Genomic DNA, 19,428 nt, shown 5'->3' on the forward strand with positions numbered 1-19,428 from the left:
AACCATGACCAAAATTCAATTTATTAAGAAAAAAAGTGCAATTTTAACAATTTATGCCATTATTTGACCTCAGCTTCTCATTTTCACATGTTCGTTACAATGTACAGATCACAGTGGATCTACAAACTCACAAAACATTTAATAACAGACAGAATATTGGTAAAATTACTCTTAAATCTCTTAAGACATTTCAGGTTGTTCATATTTGTTCAGGTTTTTCACATTTTTTGTAAAAGGCTAGTCTGTAAATGTTAACATTTTTGTGCAATTTTACTTTTTTTTTACACTAAAAACAAAGAGAAAAATATGTGGTTTTCGTTATTTATACTTTATTATGATAGTATTTTACTGGTCTGACCCACTTTAGATGGAATTAAACTAAATTTATTTCGACATCCTTGACTGTTAATATCTTCATTGTAATTTTTGTATTTCACTAATTCATCCCGTGGGCCGGATTGGACCCTTTGGCGGGCCAGTTTTGGCCCCCGGGCCACATGTTTGACACGCCTGCTCTAAAACATAGAGAAAAGTTTGGAGTTGATATTATTTAAATATTATTATGTTATTATTTTACAGCTTCGGCCCACTTCAGATCAGATTTTGACAAATGCGGCCCCTGAACTAAAATGACTTTGACACCCCTGTATTAAAACAACGAAAAAAAAAGTACAAAAAAAAAAAAAAGTACAAACCTGGATCTGACTGACTGTTATATATATATATATATATATATATATATATATATATATTAAAAAAAAAAAAAAAAACAGCTATAAAAATGACATAAAGTTTCACCACATTCAACTCATTAAAACATGAGGACACAGAAGCAGTCAGAGCTCACCGGAGACCAGACGATTCAATAGCTGTTCAACACCGGAGAGAACCAACGCACAAACAGGTCCTTCTTTATTCTTTTCCCTTCTCTGGCTTTTGTGTTTGTGTCCCTGGATGATCACGGCGATGCCTCCATCAGTCAACGCCTCAGCCTGAGCACAGACGAGCGACGACAACGCAGTCCGAAGAACGAAAAAAAGATGAAGAGAAACGAGAGGCAGAGCACAGGAAACAGACTCAGAGGGATTGTGACACACACAGCTTCTTGGTTTCTTTCTGAAACTTGATGAATCAGACCTGCTGTCTACACACAATACACACACACACACACAAACTCAGCCTGACTTGTCAGAACTGCATGAGCCTATTCATGCCATGGTGGCTTAAAGGCAAAAGCTGCTAAAAACCAGCATTTACATTCCTGCCTCTGAACTTGGACACACAGGGAGTCCAGTCCAGACTTGTTAATGTGACTTCCTATTTCACAACAACCAAACTTTACTAATTTCACTGTACAGCCCCCAAGCTACGCAAATCCTCCGGCTTAGCTGTTGGAATATCTTGCAGCTTTTTCAGGTCCTACATGAAAACGACGCTAACAAGAAGATCATCTGTTTGCAAAAAAAGACGACCCAGCCGATGCTCGACTCGCCCGATTGAAAATACACAATAAAACCATAATCGCACTGGATAGGAAATGGTTCTGGTGTTCGTATGTGTTCATGGGGAACTTAAGATCGGTGATAGAAGTCCAGAAAAAGAAAGACATGAAGTGTAGTGATGAGAAGAGAAGAGAAGACAGTGGAGCTGAGGATTATGGGAAAGCAGGAGACAGACACTGGATGAAGGAGACGAGGGAAAAGATGTTTTAACAGTTTTCATTTCTATACGTTTGGTCACACAGTGCATCTGTTTTCAACGCTGAGTTTCCAACGCTGTACTACAGTCATGTACAACAACTGAAATAACACTCAGCTTATGTACACACAAACACACACACACAAACACACACACACACACACACACACAGAGAGAACACACAGTACACACAAACACACACACAGAGAGAAGACAAACACACACACAAACACACACAACACACACACAGAACACACACACAGAACACACACACAAACACACACATACAGAATTCACACAGTGGATGGAGAGATAACCAATATTTATCTTACAGGAAAGAAAGAAAGAAAGAAAGAAAGGACAGAGAGAAAGACGGACGGAAGAAAAAATAGAAAGAAAGAAAGAAAGAAAGAAAGAAAGAAAGAAAGAAAGAAAGAAAGAAAGAAAGAAAGAAAGAAAGAAAGAAAGAAAGAAAGAAAGATGAGGAGAGAAAGACAGAATGGAGGAGAGAAAGAAAGAAAGACGGACGGAAGAAAAAATAGACAGAAAGAAAGAAAGAAAGAAAGAAAGATGAGGGGAGAAAGACAGAATGGAGGAAGGACGTAAAGAAAGATGACAACAGAAAGAAAGAAAGAAAGAAAGACTTCACACAGTGGATGGAGAGATAACCAATATTTATCTTACAGGAAAGAAAGAAAGAAAGAAAGAAAGGACAGAGAGAAAGACGGACGGAAGAAAAAATAGAAAGAAAGAAAGAAAGAAAGAAAAGAAAGAAAGAAAGAAAGAAAGAAAGAAAGAAAGAAAGAAAGAAAGATGAGGAGAGAAAGACAGAATGGAGGAGAGAAAGAAAGAAAGACGGACGGAAGAAAAAATAGACAGAAAGAAAGAAAGAAAGAAAGAAAGAAAGAAAGAAAGAAAGATGAGGGGAGAAAGACAGAATGGAGGAAGGACATAAAGAAAGATGACAACAGAAAGAAAGAAAGAAAGAAAGAAAGAAAGAAAGAAAGACTTCACACAGTGGATGGAGAGATAACCAATATTTATCTTACAGGAAAGAAAGAAAGAAAGAAAGAAAGAAAGAAAGAAAGAAAGAAAGAAAGAAAGAAAGAAAGAAAGGACAGAGAGAAAGACGGACGGAAGAAAAAATAGAAAGAAGAAAGAAAGAAAGAAAGAAAGAAAGAAAGAAAGAAAGAAAGAAAGAAAGAAAGACAGAAAGACAGAAAGAAAGATGAGGAGAGAAAGACAGAATGGAGGAAGGACAGAAAGAAAGATGACAACAGAAAGAAAGAAAGAAAGAAAGAAAGATGAGGGGAGAAAGACAGAATGGAGGAAGGACATAAAGAAAGATGACAACAGAAAGAAAGAAAGAAAGAAAGACTTCACACAGTGGATGGAGAGATAACCAATATTTATCTTACAGGAAAGAAAGAAAGAAAGAAAGAAAGGACAGAGAGAAAGACGGACGGAAGAAAAAATAGAAAGAAAGAAAGAAAGATGAGGAGAGAAAGACAGAATGGAGGAAGGACAGAAAGAAAGATGACAACAGAAAGAAAGAAAGAAAGAAAGAAAGAAAGAAAGAAAGAAAGAAAAAGACAGAGACAGACAGACAGACAGACAGAAAGAAAGAATTCACACAGTGGATGGAGAGATAACCAATATTTATCTTACAGGAAAGAAAGAAAGAAAGAAAGAAAGAAAGAAAGAAAGAAAGAAAGAAAGAAAGAAAGACGGACAGAAGAAAAAATAGACAGAAAGAAAGAAAGAAAGAAAGAAAGAAAGAAAGATGAGGGGAGAAAGACAGAATGGAGGAAGGACAGAATGGAGGAAGGACAGAAAGAAAGATGACAACAGAAAGAAAGAAAGAAAGAAAGAAAGAAAGAAAGAAAGACAGAAAGAAAAAGAAAGATAGACAGAACGAAAGAAAGAATTCACACAGTGGATGGAGAGATAACCAATATTTATCTTACAGGAAAGAAGAAAGAAAGAAAGAAAGAAAGAAAGAAAGAAAGAAAGAAAGAAAGGACAGAGAGAAAGACGGACGGAAGAAAAAATAGAAAGAAAGAAAGAAAGAAAGATGAGGAGAGAAAGACAGAATGGAGGAAGGACAGAAAGAAAGATGACAACAGAAAGAAAGAAAGAAAGAAAGAAAGAAAGAAAGAAAGAAAGAAAGAAAGAAAGAAAGAAAGAAAGAAAGAAAGAAAGAAAAAGACAGAGACAGACAGACAGACAGAAAGAAAGAATTCACACAGTGGATGGAGAGATAACCAATATTTATCTTACAGGAAAGAAAGAAAGAAAGAAAGAAGGAAAGAAAGAAAGAAAGAAAGAAAGAAAGAAAGAAAGAAAGATGAGGGGAGAAAGACAGAATGGAGGAAGGACAGAATGGAGGAAGGACAGAAAGAAAGATGACAACAGAAAGAAAGAAAGAAAGAAAGAAAGAAAGACAGAAAGAAAAAGAAAGACAGACAGAACGAAAGAAAGAATTCAAACAGTGGATGGAGAGATAACCAATATTTATCTTACAGGAAAGAAAGAAAGAAAGAAAGAAAGAAAGAAGAAAGAAAGAAAGAAAGAAAGAAAGAAAGAAAGAGAAAGAAAGAAAGAAAGAAAGAAAGAAAGAAAGAAAGAAAGAAAGAAAGAAAGAAAGAAAAGACCAGGGTCCTTTGTCAGGAATGTGACAGACTTGGGTGGTGAACTCAGATTGTGACTGATCTGAACTTGTCATATTATCTGCTTTTTTTAGAACATTGATGTTATTCCAGATTGGACATAATGTCATTATTGGACACTATTAGATTATATGTCTGAACAGCCTAATTTCATTGGACAGGATTGTGCAATGACAATGAAGTCTGTTCCGTTTCAGATTCTATAGATCAGACAAATGTTACTGATATGTGATGAGGTTGGATATGGATCAGTATTTATAAATTAGATTATTTCATACAGATTGGTTTGATACCAGTTTCAATATTGGAGCATTTTGTGTTGAAAATAGGTCAAATATACAGGATATACGCTGAAAACATTTCCCTGTAATTAAAAAAGAGAGAAGAAGCGAGAACATAGGCAGATAAGATAGAGAAACAGAAGAAATATGCGTAAAAAACAAATAAATAAATAAATAAAACCAGGCAGAAACAGAAGAGTGTAGTTGTTTTACCAGAACGTCCGTCATGTGGAGAAGGAGGGCAGTCGGTTAGTGTGAGACTCGTCAGCGATGTTAGCAGACCGGACACATGCATGACATCGAACCTTCAGCCTCCGACCTCTGCGTTAAACACACACACACACACAAGTACATTCGCACAAACACACACACACACAAACATGGAGGGGAAAGCACAAATGTACACGCAAACACACATCCAAATAAATAAAGCACAACAGCACATACACACACACACACATACACACACAAGTACGAACAAACGCAATCACACGTGAAGAGTGTGTGAAACCCAACAAGAACATGCAGTAATGGGTCACAAGGTACACATAATAAAACACACACAGTGTATCACCAAAATACAACGACCGGGTAATGTACATTAACACACACACACACACACAAAACAAACAAACACACAAACAGACAGAACAAGAGAAAAAGAGGCCACAGTAAGTGTTCATGTTTACCCATCATCCATCTGTCACCTGTCACCATAAACATCCTCAATCTGTTACATAAAACAAGTATGTATATGTATATGACTATGTCTATATGTGTATGTATCTGATACATATGAATATGTATATTATGTATATGTGTATGTATATATGATTATGTCTATGTCTAAATGTGTGTATATGTATGTGTATGTATATGACTGTGTAAATGTATGTGCAATGCATATGTGTATGAATATGTGTGTATATTTGTATGTATATGTATATGTGTATATGTATGTGCATGCATGTGTATATATATTTATATGTGTATATGTATGTGCATGTATATGTATAAGTGTACGTTTTGGATCTGCAATGTGTATGTGTATAAATATGTGTATATTTATATGCATCTGCAATGTGTATGTGTACAAATATGTGTGCATATTTGTATGTATATGTGTATATGTATGTGCATGTGTATGTATATGTGTATATGTATGTGCATGTATATGTGTACATGTAGGTGTATGTATATGTGTATGTATATTTATATGTATATGTGTATATGCATGTGCATGTATACGTGTATGTATATTTGTATGTATATGTGTATATGTATGTGCATTTGTATGTATATATATATATGTGTGTGTGTGTGCGTGTATATATATGTGTATATATATGTGTATGTGCATGTGAATGTATGTGGATATATATATGTATGTGTGTATATGTATATGTACGCTATATGTATGCATTTCCATCACTCTCTCTCTATTATATAAAGTATCAGGTCTTCATTTATCAGGTTTGTATTGTATATAAAATTAAAGTTGCTGAATCACATTGTAAATATAAACTCGACACTTCGTTAACTGTAGATTTCTCACATTTCAGTGATAGACAAGGTGAAACGCATACACCTGCAGTGACCGAAATTAGGCAATCATACTTAAAATACATCAACCAGAACAACAACATGGTGAAAAAAAAGGATTTTATCATTCAGTTTCTTAAATGTTCGAAGTGTATATTATGTTTTATTTTTTCCCAGTCTGTATTTAGGATCTGTAAGTCCTAAGTAATAATGCATTTAGTCACTGGAGTACAAACCCACAAATGGTAGGAGTAGATATAAACATGTATCAGGTGAATACAACTTAATATCAATAACACAAAAGATGATACAAGTGACCTGGACTTGACATCAGGAAATACTGAACCAAGATGAGGCCAAAACAACAAAAACTATAGTTAAACCATCAACAAAACAGGACAAAACCGAGACTGGACGATTATTAAATATTGAACGGAACCACAAAATACAACAATCCATGTAAAAACAAAACAGGTATAAATACCCATAAAGTACTGGACCAGAGCAGGATACATGAGCAGGGTATAAACCAAGTAAACCATGCCAAACCATGCCAGGACAACTACACAGATAGAACACACTACTCAAAGTTCAACTTAAACAGAAAACGGTGCAATAATAGATTAAAAAAAAAAAAAAAACAATTAAAAAACTGTCCTGCATAAATATGTCGAGGCCCAAAACGGAATCTGGCCCGATTCAGAATCGGGCCGGCCCAGAATGGAATTCTATTCTAGGCCGGCCTAGAATGGAATCCTGCTGCTATAATGTTATTTTTATACCATGTTTAATGCAAATGATCTAAATTATTACAAAAATCAACACATGGAATTTGCAAATATGTGAAAAAAAAAGAAACAAACAACATTTTAATTGTAAACTATAATACACTTTATTTACAAATAGAACCTAGTGGTACTCCCCACCAATATATGGTACAGTGAAATCGACTGAAATTGACAATAGTTACTCAAGGTATGTAAGACTGAAAATGTAAAATTATGACAAATTATGGAATTATGGATCATTTGCATTAAACATGGTATAAAAATAACATTATAGCAGCAGGATTCCATTCTAGGCCGGCCTAGAATAGAATTCCATTCTGGGCCGGCCCGATTCTGAATCGGGCCAGATTCCGTTTTGGGCCTCGACATATACATACATGACAGTTTTTGCTTCTCTAGCCAAACTTAGCTTCAACTTCAACTTGAATTCCACACTGAAACCATGAGACAGTGATTAGAGGTAAGGCTGCTGCTCATTACGCCAATTAGTTTCAATAAGGAAACCTAACGAAGCTAAGGGGTCATTATAGACATAAAACATACACTAATTTCAACCGGACTGCAATATTAAAAGTGTACGGTCAAACCAAATGTCTGCTCATACCACTTTAAAAACATCATTTCATAACACTTTTAGTTTCATAGGGCTACGATTAACAATTCCAATTCGATTCATCTGTTTATTTTTATCAATTAACTCAAGTTTAGTCATTATTTGGTTGTTTGTTAGAGATGGGGGGGGCAGGGGATGACTTTCAGAATTCTCTTGATGTGAGCCCTGAGGAAACTGCACCAGATGGACGGCAGTATTATGGCACTTGTACACTGAAGGTAGGACATCTGCTGTCAGTCTTAAACAGTATGGAAAGAGTTTTAACTTCGCAAGTACAAAACTTAAATTGATAACACATGATCTACGTCTGGATCCTGACAAACAGCGAAGCCATTGTTCGACGTACAGGTTTGACGAATGGTATCACATTAATAAAAATAAAGATAAAAAGGCCAATAAACATTGTAAAACAGACACATTAACTTAAATAAACACCAACACAAAACCCCCCTTTGAACCCCTGCACATAAAACAGAAAACAGTGAGTAAAATATCCAATACCCACAATGCAATGCGGTAAATATGTCCCAGTATCATTAAGTCCTGTGTGCATGTGGCTTTTTTTTTTTATGTTTCAGTATTGTGTTAAAATTAAGTCTGCATATGACACCAGTCATACGGTGCATATAGGGCTGCGCAATTAATTGCTTTTAAATAGAAATGTGATTTTTTTAAGCAGGACGATTAAAAAAAAAAAAAAGGGTAAAAAAAATAAAAATAATTATAATAAAATAAAAATATAACAAACAACAAATAAACGTTGTAAAACAGACACATTAATCTAAATAAACACCAACACAACCCCCCCTTTGAACCCCTGCACATAAAACAGAACACCATGAGTAAAATATCCAATACCCATAATGCAATGCAGTAAATATGCCCCACTATCATTCAGTTCTGTGTACACGTTTTTTTTGTTTTTTTTTTTTTTATGTTTCAGTATTGTGTTACAATTAAGTTTGCAAAGACACCAGTCATACGGTGCATATAGGGCTGCACAATTGATTTTAAATAGAAATGTGATTTTTTTAAGCAGGATGATTTAAAAAAAAAGGGTAAAAAAATAAAAATAATTATAATAAAATAAAAATATAACAAACAACAAAATAAACGTTGTAAAACAGACACATTAACCTAAATAAACACCAACACAAACCCCCCTTTGAACCCCTGCACATAAAACAGAAAACAGTGAGTAAAATATCCAATACCCACAATGCAATGCGGTAAATATGTCCCAGTATCATTAAGTCCTGTGCGCATGTGGCTTTTTTTTTTTATGTTTCAGTATTGTGTTAAAATTAAGTCTGCATATGACACCAGTCATACGGTGCATATAGGGCTGCGCAATTAATTGCTTTTAAATAGAAATGTGATTTTTTTAAGCAGGACGATTAAAAAAAAAAAAAAGGGTAAAAAAAATAAAAATAATTATAATAAAATAAAAATATAACAAACAACAAATAAACGTTGTAAAACAGACACATTAATCTAAATAAACACCAACACAACCCCCCCTTTGAACCCCTGCACATAAAACAGAACACCATGAGTAAAATATCCAATACCCATAATGCAATGCAGTAAATATGCCCCACTATCATTCAGTTCTGTGTACACGTTTTTTTTGTTTTTTTTTTTTTTATGTTTCAGTATTGTGTTACAATTAAGTTTGCAAAGACACCAGTCATACGGTGCATATAGGGCTGCACAATTGATTTTAAATAGAAATGTGATTTTTTTAAGCAGGATGATTTAAAAAAAAAGGGTAAAAAAATAAAAATAATTATAATAAAATAAAAATATAACAAACAACAAAATAAACGTTGTAAAACAGACACATTAACCTAAATAAACACCAACACAAACCCCCCTTTGAACCCCTGCACATAAAACAGAAAACAGTGAGTAAAATATCCAATACCCACAATGCAATGCGGTAAATATGTCCCAGTATCATTAAGTCCTGTGCGCATGTGGCTTTTTTTTTTATGTTTCAGTATTGTGTTAAAATTAAGTCTGCATATGACACCAGTCATACGGTGCATATAGGGCTGCGCAATTAATTGCTTTTAAATAGAAATGTGATTTTTTTAAGCAGGACGATTAAAAAAAAAAAAAAAAGGGTAAAAAAAATAAAAATAATTATAATAAAATAAAAATATAACAAACAACAAATAAACGTTGTAAAACAGACACATTAACCTAAATAAACACCAACACAAAACCCCCTTTGAACCCCTGCACATAAAACAGAACACCATGAGTAAAATATCCAATACCCATAATGCAATGCAGTAAATATGCCCCACTATCATTCAGTTCTGTGTACACGTTTTTTTTGTTGTTTTTTTTTTTATGTTTCAGTATTGTGTTACAATTAAGTTTGCAAAGACACCAGTCATACGGTGCATATAGGGCTGCACAATTGATTTTAAATAGAAATGTGATTTTTTAAGCAGGATGATTTAAAAAAAAAGGGTAAAAAAATAAAAATAATTATAATAAAATAAAAATATAACAAACAACAAAATAAACGTTGTAAAACAGACACATTAACCTAAATAAACACCAACACAAAACCCCCTTTGAACCCCTGCACATTAAAAAGAAACGTGCACTGACAGTTAGGGTTATGGTTAGCGTAGGGTTATGTACACTGGAGCTCTTGGTGTAAATTGACAGACCATAGAATGGCGTTGCAGAATCCCAGCATCAGCACCACTCTGTCTTCTTGGCGATATATCCAATATACACCTCCCACCCAGATTCAAAAACTCATTACTTATTTCTCTAGCTGTCACCAAAAAAGTAATCTTACAAAACTGGAAATCCAAGAATACATAATAAAAATAATAATAACTAGAAGCACTCGGAGAGCGCAGACCTCCGCCAAGGCTGATCAGTGGCCCCCCCCGTGGGCCCCCCCACCCCCGATCACCACCAAAATTTAATCATTTCTTCCTCATCCCATTTCCAACAAACCCTGAAAATTTCATCCAAATCAGTCCATAACTTTTTGAGTTATGTTGCACACTAACAGACAGACAAACAAACAAACAGACAGACAGACAAACAAACAAACAAACCCTGGCAAAAACATAACCTCCTTGGCGGAGGTAATAAACTTTATTTGTATAGCACCTTTCATACAGAAATTGTAGCCCAAAGTGCTTCACATTGATTGAAAAAATACAATATTAAAATACATTAAGATTTGATTAGAAATACAGTAAAATAAAAATAAAAATAAAAACAGCGCACATTCCTGGTTCCTGAATTGTGACCCCATTTTTATCTCCTTTCAAAGGCTAATGAGAATAAAAATGTTTTTAATTTGGTTTTAAATATATTCAGTGAACTGGCTTCTCTAATGTCTTTTGGAATTGTATTCCATAACTTTGGTGCATAGTTAGTAAAGGCTGCGTCCCCCATTTTCTTTGTACATGTCATATCACTCACTGGACTAACCTCATGACTGAATATATATCAATGGAAAAAAATAGTGCTCTTCAGAAGAAGCATATGTCAACCTTTGAGAACAACTGGAACCCATTCATAACTTTCTTAAAGCAAACATAACCGAAAACTGCATATATCATCAGAACACAACACATACCCCCTTGCCCCTTTAACCCCCCCCAACACCCACTTTCTATCTCAGCATTTAACCTCCACACCTCACCCCCACTCATCATTAACATTAATATACACACACACACACACACACACACACACACACACCACACTTACAACAATGCAATACATCTGATCGACAGTAACATCAATAAGAGTGACCACTTGCTTTGTCTGTCCATTTATCTTGTCTTATGTCTGTCCTGTGTCACTGTCCCGTCTTATGTTTGTCCCATCCTACTGTCTTGTCTGATGTCTACTCGGTCCCACTGTCTTGTCTCATGTTCGTTCTGTCCCACTGTCGTGTGTCAATCTGCCACTTTGTTAAGTCTCGTCCTTGCGCACTTTTGTTTATATGAACCCCTCCCTCTATGTACATATATACTAGCAAGGAATGTTGGTCAATTGGAGCATAATCTTGAAATTGTTACTGGTCACTTGTTAAGTATAAACTGTAATAAATAATAAAGTTGTCCCCCGAAGAGGGGGGGTGGTGGCGGATCAAAAAAAAAAAAAAAAAAAAAAAAAGAATGGCGTTGCATAATAAGCAAAAGGTTGAAAATGCGTCCACTTAGCTCGACAAATAACATATGAACTGGCATGACGTACAGCACCGTTTCTTGACATCGTTCTCTAAATTGTTATATAACATCGTATCATGGTTGTCAGGCTTTTCTGTTTTTTTGTGTTGTTACATCTAGGGCTGTGTATCGGCAAGAATCTGGCGATATGATTACAAATCATAATACTAGGATCTCGATACGATATATCACGATATATCATGATACTGTTAAAAAGGCAATTTTTTGTTTGTTTATTTTTTTTTTTAAAGATTATTTCCTTGAAGAATTGAATTACATCGGAAATATGCACAAATACTAAACACATTTTTATTTGATCAGAACAGGATCTAATGCTGCATCACAAATTTTTTTCTGTGTTAAAACTTAAATTATATTTTACAGACATTACAGTTTAAGATCCTGTTCAAATGTTCATATTCTATTAGTTCAGAACTAACATCAGAACATTATTTTAGTTCAATCCAAAAAAAAGGAACTAACATTACCAAAAAAAACAAAAATGAACCTCCACAATATCTGCATTTGAATAAATACCTAAAAATATCAACACAGTACTTTTTAATATCAATACAATACTGTGAAATGAAATATTACAGAACTGATATTTTCTTACACCCCGAATTCATTTGAGAATCCACAATCGGAAAATGAAAAAAATGACTAATTTCATTATTCATGTACAAATCGGATATCAAAAATGTCACCATGAAATCTGAACGTCACATGAAATCTACAATAATGTGAAATGAAATATCGCGATATATTGCAGAACTGATATTTTCTTACACCCCTCGTTATAGCCATGTTTGGATACGCCTTTTAGTGTGCTCACATTTTGGTTTTTTTTTATGTTTCTGTCACTTCCGGGATAGTGGGGGTCGCAAGTCTCTGGCACTATTATTTTGGGGGTCACGAATTTTAAAGTTTGGGAACCCCTGGTCTATATGTTATTGATATGTGGATATTTGTCTACTTTTTTCACATATTTTTGTAATATCTTTGGGTATCGTCACTGTTTTCTTGAACCAATTTGATCCCGATCTACACGGTCCCAGTTCAATTCTTTAACCCTCTCATGCATAGTGGTCACTCCAGTGGACAGTTGTTCTCCAGCTGTTCTCTTGTATATTCATGGGTTTTGTTGTTTTAGTTCCATATCAGCCAACACAGTGGTTGCTCATGCATCATCTCATACTGACATTCCTGTAACTTTCCTGTTCTTTTCACTAAATCAATTACTAATTGTTATTAGACTGTAATTTACGGAGTTTTTTTGTTTTCTTTAACAAAAATTTTTTTTTTTCTTTTGCATATTATCTGAGTGAGTAATAACTAGTATTATAGTACGTTCAAATGTGAGAAAACATCAGATTAGCAGCATTAACTTCCTGAGACCCAGGAAAGTGAAATGTTTTGCTTTTTTCCATTAAACAATTGTCTTGTCTTGAAACTACATAATACAACAGTTTTGTGTTTTTTTTTTTTGTTTGGTTGTTTTTTTTTCCCAAGACATTTAAAAAAAAATTTTTTTTTATTTATTTATTTTTTTTAATGGGATGTCCTTTACAATGGACAGCATTTTTAAGTAAAACTGTCAAACTTTTGTCCCCTACAGAGGACAAAAACTTATTGCTGGGTCTCAGGAGGTTAAAAATGCTTTTATTAAATAGTTTTGACACAGTATGTCAGTAAATGCATGTTTCTGAGCTTCAAAAATTAAACAAATGGTGTCCAGCTGAGTGGACATTTTTGTAACTCCGTGAAAAATAGGTTCATAAAAAAAAAAAAAAAAAAAAAAAAAAAAATCAATTACATTGTTTTTTTCATGCCAAAAGAGGAATAAAAACACTCAGGAAAAAAAATCTTGACTAAGGTTCTCATAATTTGTGCATGAAAGGATTAATAATACTGTTTAAGAACTGACTCCAATAACAGTTTCATTAATTTACTTTTCATTTAACATGCCCATAAATGTTTTCTTAAGAGCAAAGGTTACTAACAGGGTTAAGAACACCCACAGCTAAGATTAAGACCAAGATAAGGAAAAGATATAAGAAAGGAAGGCAATGAGCAATGAGAAAAAAAAAAGAGGAAGCAAGCAACAGACAGAGTTAAGAAAGACAGCGGAAGGGGAAGTGTGTACCAACTGACAAGAGAAAAAAAAAAAAAAAGAAAACTAAAGTCAGTATGTAAGGGGGGGCCACAAAAAAAAAACAAAAAAACAAAAAAAAAAATCGCAATAAGTATGTGAGGAGCCCAGATTTAGACCGTAGACCTGTTTTCATGAGAACTAATGCTGTTGATCCTGGTTTCCATGGAGACGTAGTATATATACAACTGCTGCTTAAGATAAGAAACTCCAGATACATGACAAATCTGAGAGGGTGGTGGAATATCTGTAACATCTAACTGTGTTGAGACAGTAAATGTGTCAGACGCAGTTTAATCGGCAGAGATATTAGCCTGACACTCAACGGAAATAACTTCAAACTGAACTTAAGACGCGAAGTTTGTAATGTGTTGTCAACAGACTGGGGTTGCACCTACACCGACAGTATTCTAGCAAAGTTTCACATCCTAGCATGCCTGAAGTATAGAGAACATGACGATGGGGCTGATAATACATCTAGAATCATCGTAGAATTCTGAAATAAAAGACCACCTGTTGTATCATAAGTAGGGCAAGAATCTGGCGATGCGATACAAGGATCACAACACGATATATCACAATATATCATGATACTGTTAAAAAGGCAAGTTTTTGTTGGTTTCTTTTTTTACAAATGATTATTTCCTGGAAGAATTGAATTACACCAGAAATATACATAAATACGAAACACGTTTTTATTTGATCACAACAGGATCTAATGCAGGGGTGTCAAACTCATTTTCTTTCAGGGGCCACATTCAGCCCAATTTGATCTCCAGTGGGCCGGACCAGTAAAATATTAGCAGAATAGCCTATAAATAATGACAACTCCAAATTTTTTAGTGCAAAAAATAACATTAAATGATGAAACTATTTCTATCCAAAACAAAAAAGATGTAAATAACTGGAAAAAAACTGAAATTTCTGAAGAAAAATAAGTACAATTTTATCAATATGAACTTGAACTCAACTTGATTTGTACATGTGCATTACAGATCAGATCTACCAAGACACAAAATAGGCAGAATATTGTTAAAATTGCACTTATTTTTCTTTAGACATTCCAGGTTGTTCATATTTGTTCAGGTTATTGACATTTTATTGTTAAAGGATATCAGAATTTAATGTTCTTCGCAATAAATCAAAGAGAAAATAATGGTGTTGCCATTATTTATAGGCATAATGTCATATTATTAAGAAAATTTGGAGTCATTATTTCTAGGTTATATTTTTGAGTTTGATGCCCTTGACTGTTAATATCTTCAGGGTAATTTTTGTATTTTGCACTTCGTAAATTCATCTCGTGGGCCAGATTGGAACCTTTGGCGGGCCGGTTTTGGCCCCCGGGCCGCATGTTTGACACCTGTGATCTAATGCTATATCACAAAATTTTCCTGTGTTAAAACCTAAATTATGTTTTACGGACATAACAGTTTAAGATCCTGTTCAAATGTTCATATTCTATTTGTTCAAAACTAACATCAGAACATTATTTTTGCGCAATCCCGACAAAAGAATTCACATCTGCCTCTCTCAGACAGTAAAAAGTGCTTTTGGAATGCTTCAAATAACCATTATTTAATAAAACAGTGTTAAAAATGAATAATAAATAAGATATAAACAATAAAGAAAACCAAAATAAACCCAAAAATGAACCTCTGCCATTTCTGCATTTGAATAAATACCTAAAAATATTGATACAGTACTATTAGTATTATGAAATGAAATATCGTGATATATTGCAGAACCAATATTTTCTAACACCCCTAATCATAAGAATCATATGGAGAAGAATTTAAAGGGGTCATATTTCGCTAAAATCCACTTTTATTAGTCTTTGGTTCATTTATTTGTGTATTTATAGTTCATAAAGTTTTAATTTGAACCCTCCAGGTGCTGCAAAGCTATCTTTATATTCATTTTAGCAAAAATCAAGTGGATTTCTACAACCTGTTTTAACTCCTTCTGAATTTGTTACGTCTATAACTAGTTACGTCATGACATTTGCACAAATAAGTTCAAGACTTCTGACGAACATTTCTCCGAGTACAACATAACTGTTCGTCAGCAGCAGCGGTTGTAGTCCATACTGAAAATATGTCCAAACTTTGAGCTGATAACCTAAAATATTAACGAACAGAAGTGGTTGAACAGGACAGAGCACCTGGAGGGGGTGGGGCGTGAAGTGGCTCATTTGCATTTAAAGGGCCAGCACTCAAAATGACCTTTCTGGTGTCATTACTCAGAAATAGGGTTGAAGATGGACCTGTGGTGTTGAATTAATGAAGGATTCAGACCCAAGTATAGCATTTACAGTTTATGTAGACCACAAGGAAATGTTTTAAAATGCATAATTCCATTTAAAAAAAAAAAAAAAAAAAAAAGCAAAATATCACTCCTTTAACTGCAGTAATTTACACTAAAAATGTAAAAAAAAAAAAAAAAAAAAAAAAATCAGCTCAGTTTTCTCCTAAGATAACAGTTCATGACATACAGAAATAAAATAAATGGCTTTGTAAAAATGTTTTTGTCAAATATATTTCATGTCAAACACTCATGCATCCTCAATTTTCCATCTTTTATAAACAAACGTGTGAGAAACTCAAACTAATACTTCGACTAAATAAAACATCAGATTAAAACTTGTCAATTCCTCAGAATAAAAGTCAAATTACAGCCACTTATTACATCATTAAACTCACATAACTGTATCTCACATCAGGTTTATCATAATGAAAACTACAACTAAAAGTAAAGCAAAAAAACTACATTTCTCATCAGAAATTAAATAAATAAACTATGAAGCTATGCACGTAAAACCAAGCTGTTTATTAGTGACCTTCAACTTTGACCACCATAATTTAATCAGCTGATTCTTGAATCCGAGTGAATGTTTGCATCAGATTCGAAGAAATTTCCTCAAATGTTCCAGATAAATTACATTTTAAATATAAATGGGATCAACATGTGGGTCAATGGGAAAATCTTTACTCAAAAACACAGACATGTATAAAACCGCATGAAAAATGTAACATGAACTATGGGAAACCAGGTAAAATCAGCTCAGTTTTCTCCTACGCTAACAGTTCATGACATACAAAATAAAATAAATGGCTTTGTAAAAATAATGTTTTTGTCAAATATATTTCATGTCAAACACTCATTCATCCTCAATTTTCCATCTTTTATAAACAAACATGAGAAACTCAAACTAATACTTCGACTAAATAAAAACTCAGATTAAAACTTGTCAATTCCTCAGAATAAAAGTCAAATTTCTGAGCCCCACAAACTGAGTTCCTTAATCAACTGCTTGTCAGAGCTGAAGCAGTGGCTAAATGATAACAGCCTCCAGCTGAACTCCAGCAAAACTGAGACCCTCATCATTGCCCCGGATAGTGCAATCCCAGGGATCAAACATCACCTTGGAGACCTGAGTTCCTCGGTAAAGACAAAACTGAGGAATCTGGGTGTCATCTTTGACCAGGACATGTCTTTAGAATTCTACTCCAAACACCTAGTCAAAAACTGTTTCTTCCACCTACGCAACATCTCCAAACTCAGATCTATGGTGTCCACAAATGAGCTCGAGATGATCGTTCACGCTTTCGTATCTTCTTGCTTAGACTACTGCAACAGCCTGTTTACATGCTTAAACAAGAAGGAGCTGGCCCGTCTACAGTTTGTCCAGAACTCTGCTGCCAGGCTCCTGACCCGCACAAACAGGAGAACCCACATCACTCCCATCCTTAAATCTCTCCACTGGCTCCCTGTTCTATATCGTCTTCATTTCAAAATTCTTGTGCTAACTTTCCGGGCCCTACATGGCCAGGCCCCTGCATACATTGCTTCCCTGATCCAGCCCTACAGCTCGACTCGTAGCTTGAGGTCTTCAGGACAGCACCTGCTGATGGTTCCACGGACCTGTTTTAGCACACGCGGTGACAGGTCTTTTAAAGCTGTGGCACCACGTCTATGGAATGACCTGCCTCTACACCTACGGTCCATGGACTCTGTAGAGAGCTTTAAGAAACACCTCAAAACCCTCCTGTTCAAAAAGGCTTTTTAGTCTCCCACCTGACCCAGGACCACCACAGACTGATTACACTCTATGTATTCATCATAACGTACTCCATGTGTCATCCCCCCCCCCCAGTCTCTCTATATCTCTATCGCTCTCTCTTTTCTCCTCCTTTACTCTCTCTCTCTCTCTCTTTAACCCCAACTGGTCAAGGCAGACAGCCATCCTTCAGGAGTCTGGGTCTGCTCGAGGTTTCTGCCCGTTAAAGGGAAGTTTTTCCTCGCCACTGTCACCAATCACAAGTGTTTGCCCCTGAAGGATTCTGTTGGGTCTCTGTAAACTTAATTTGATTCTGATTTGAATTGATAAAGCACTTTGTGACTCTGTCTGTGAAAAGTGCTCTATAAATAAAATTTACTTTACTTTACTTACTTTACTATTTCAGCCACTTATGTCGTCATTAAACTAAACATTTTCAAACAGCCCTCTTTTTAGGCCGGTCCTATAAGTCAAAGTGTTGACGCCAACAGATTTTACCTCCTAAACACACCTAAAAACTCTTCCAAGAGGATTTTTCAGAGCTAAGGATGTAACTCGAGCTGGCGACAGGAAAGAACCAAAAACACCAGGATTTATGTGGATAAAAGAAGAAGGATGTTGACATCTGATCGCCACACCACACACTGAAATCAGAGAAGTAAAACACGGAGCTGTACATTCCAAAAGTGGCCAGTTTCACACCTCATTCCACCTTTTTTTTTGTGACTCCAAAATCACCTACATGTGCAAAGGTCATTCTGAAGAAATATTTTACAGCAACAATGAAGAAAACGAAAGATTTAAGTTGTAAATACACATAAACACACAGTCATTTTGGTTTTGTTGGTGTCTGTTCCTATTAAAAATGCCAAAGCAGAGGCTGTACCTTATATGGAGATAAACAGGAATCATAAAAAAAATTCTGTAAATCCAAATGGGAATATTAAATATAGAGTTCACACTGAGGCTGTGCAGGATGAGATCATGTATACAATAAGATCACGAAGCTGCTGCCGCCGCCGCTGCTGGACTTTATAGAGTCAGTTTATACATAAACATACCATCAAGTACAGCAAGGTCACTCGAAACTGAAAACTACAAACACACTGCAGGAAAAAGGAAGAGAAAATAATATTTCTATGCAGTAATGTTCAGAGGTGAGAAATAGGAAGGTATGGAGTATCTGTACCTGACTTTCTTCCTTATACCTCATATCTATATTTTCTATTCTTTACATTTTCACGAGTGAATCAGTACATGTGAGGAAAATTAGAATTGTCTTTATTTTGTAAGATTGTGCAAAATAACCAATCCAAACCTAAATGATTACGAAAATAACACACAGAAAATAATGCGCTGGTTCAACTGTTAAATGATGAAAATGTAACTAGAAAAATAAAGGAGA

General features: G+C 34.8%; 1 protein-coding gene across 1 annotated transcript in view; it reads right to left on the reverse strand.

Annotated features, from left to right (window-relative positions):
- The window catches only part of rgs19 (regulator of G protein signaling 19), a 102,427-nt gene that overhangs the window by 69,179 nt on the left and 13,820 nt on the right, over nucleotides 1-19,428 (reverse strand). Inside the window, 1 exon segment of the mRNA XM_030138556.1 lies at nucleotides 4,862-4,969. Coding sequence (XP_029994416.1) covers nucleotides 4,862-4,876 — 15 coding nt within the window. The 5' untranslated portion in view covers nucleotides 4,877-4,969.

This window comes from Sphaeramia orbicularis, chromosome 7, assembly GCF_902148855.1.
Source record: "Sphaeramia orbicularis chromosome 7, fSphaOr1.1, whole genome shotgun sequence".
In the NCBI taxonomy this organism is placed as follows: Eukaryota; Metazoa; Chordata; class Actinopteri; order Kurtiformes; family Apogonidae; genus Sphaeramia; species Sphaeramia orbicularis.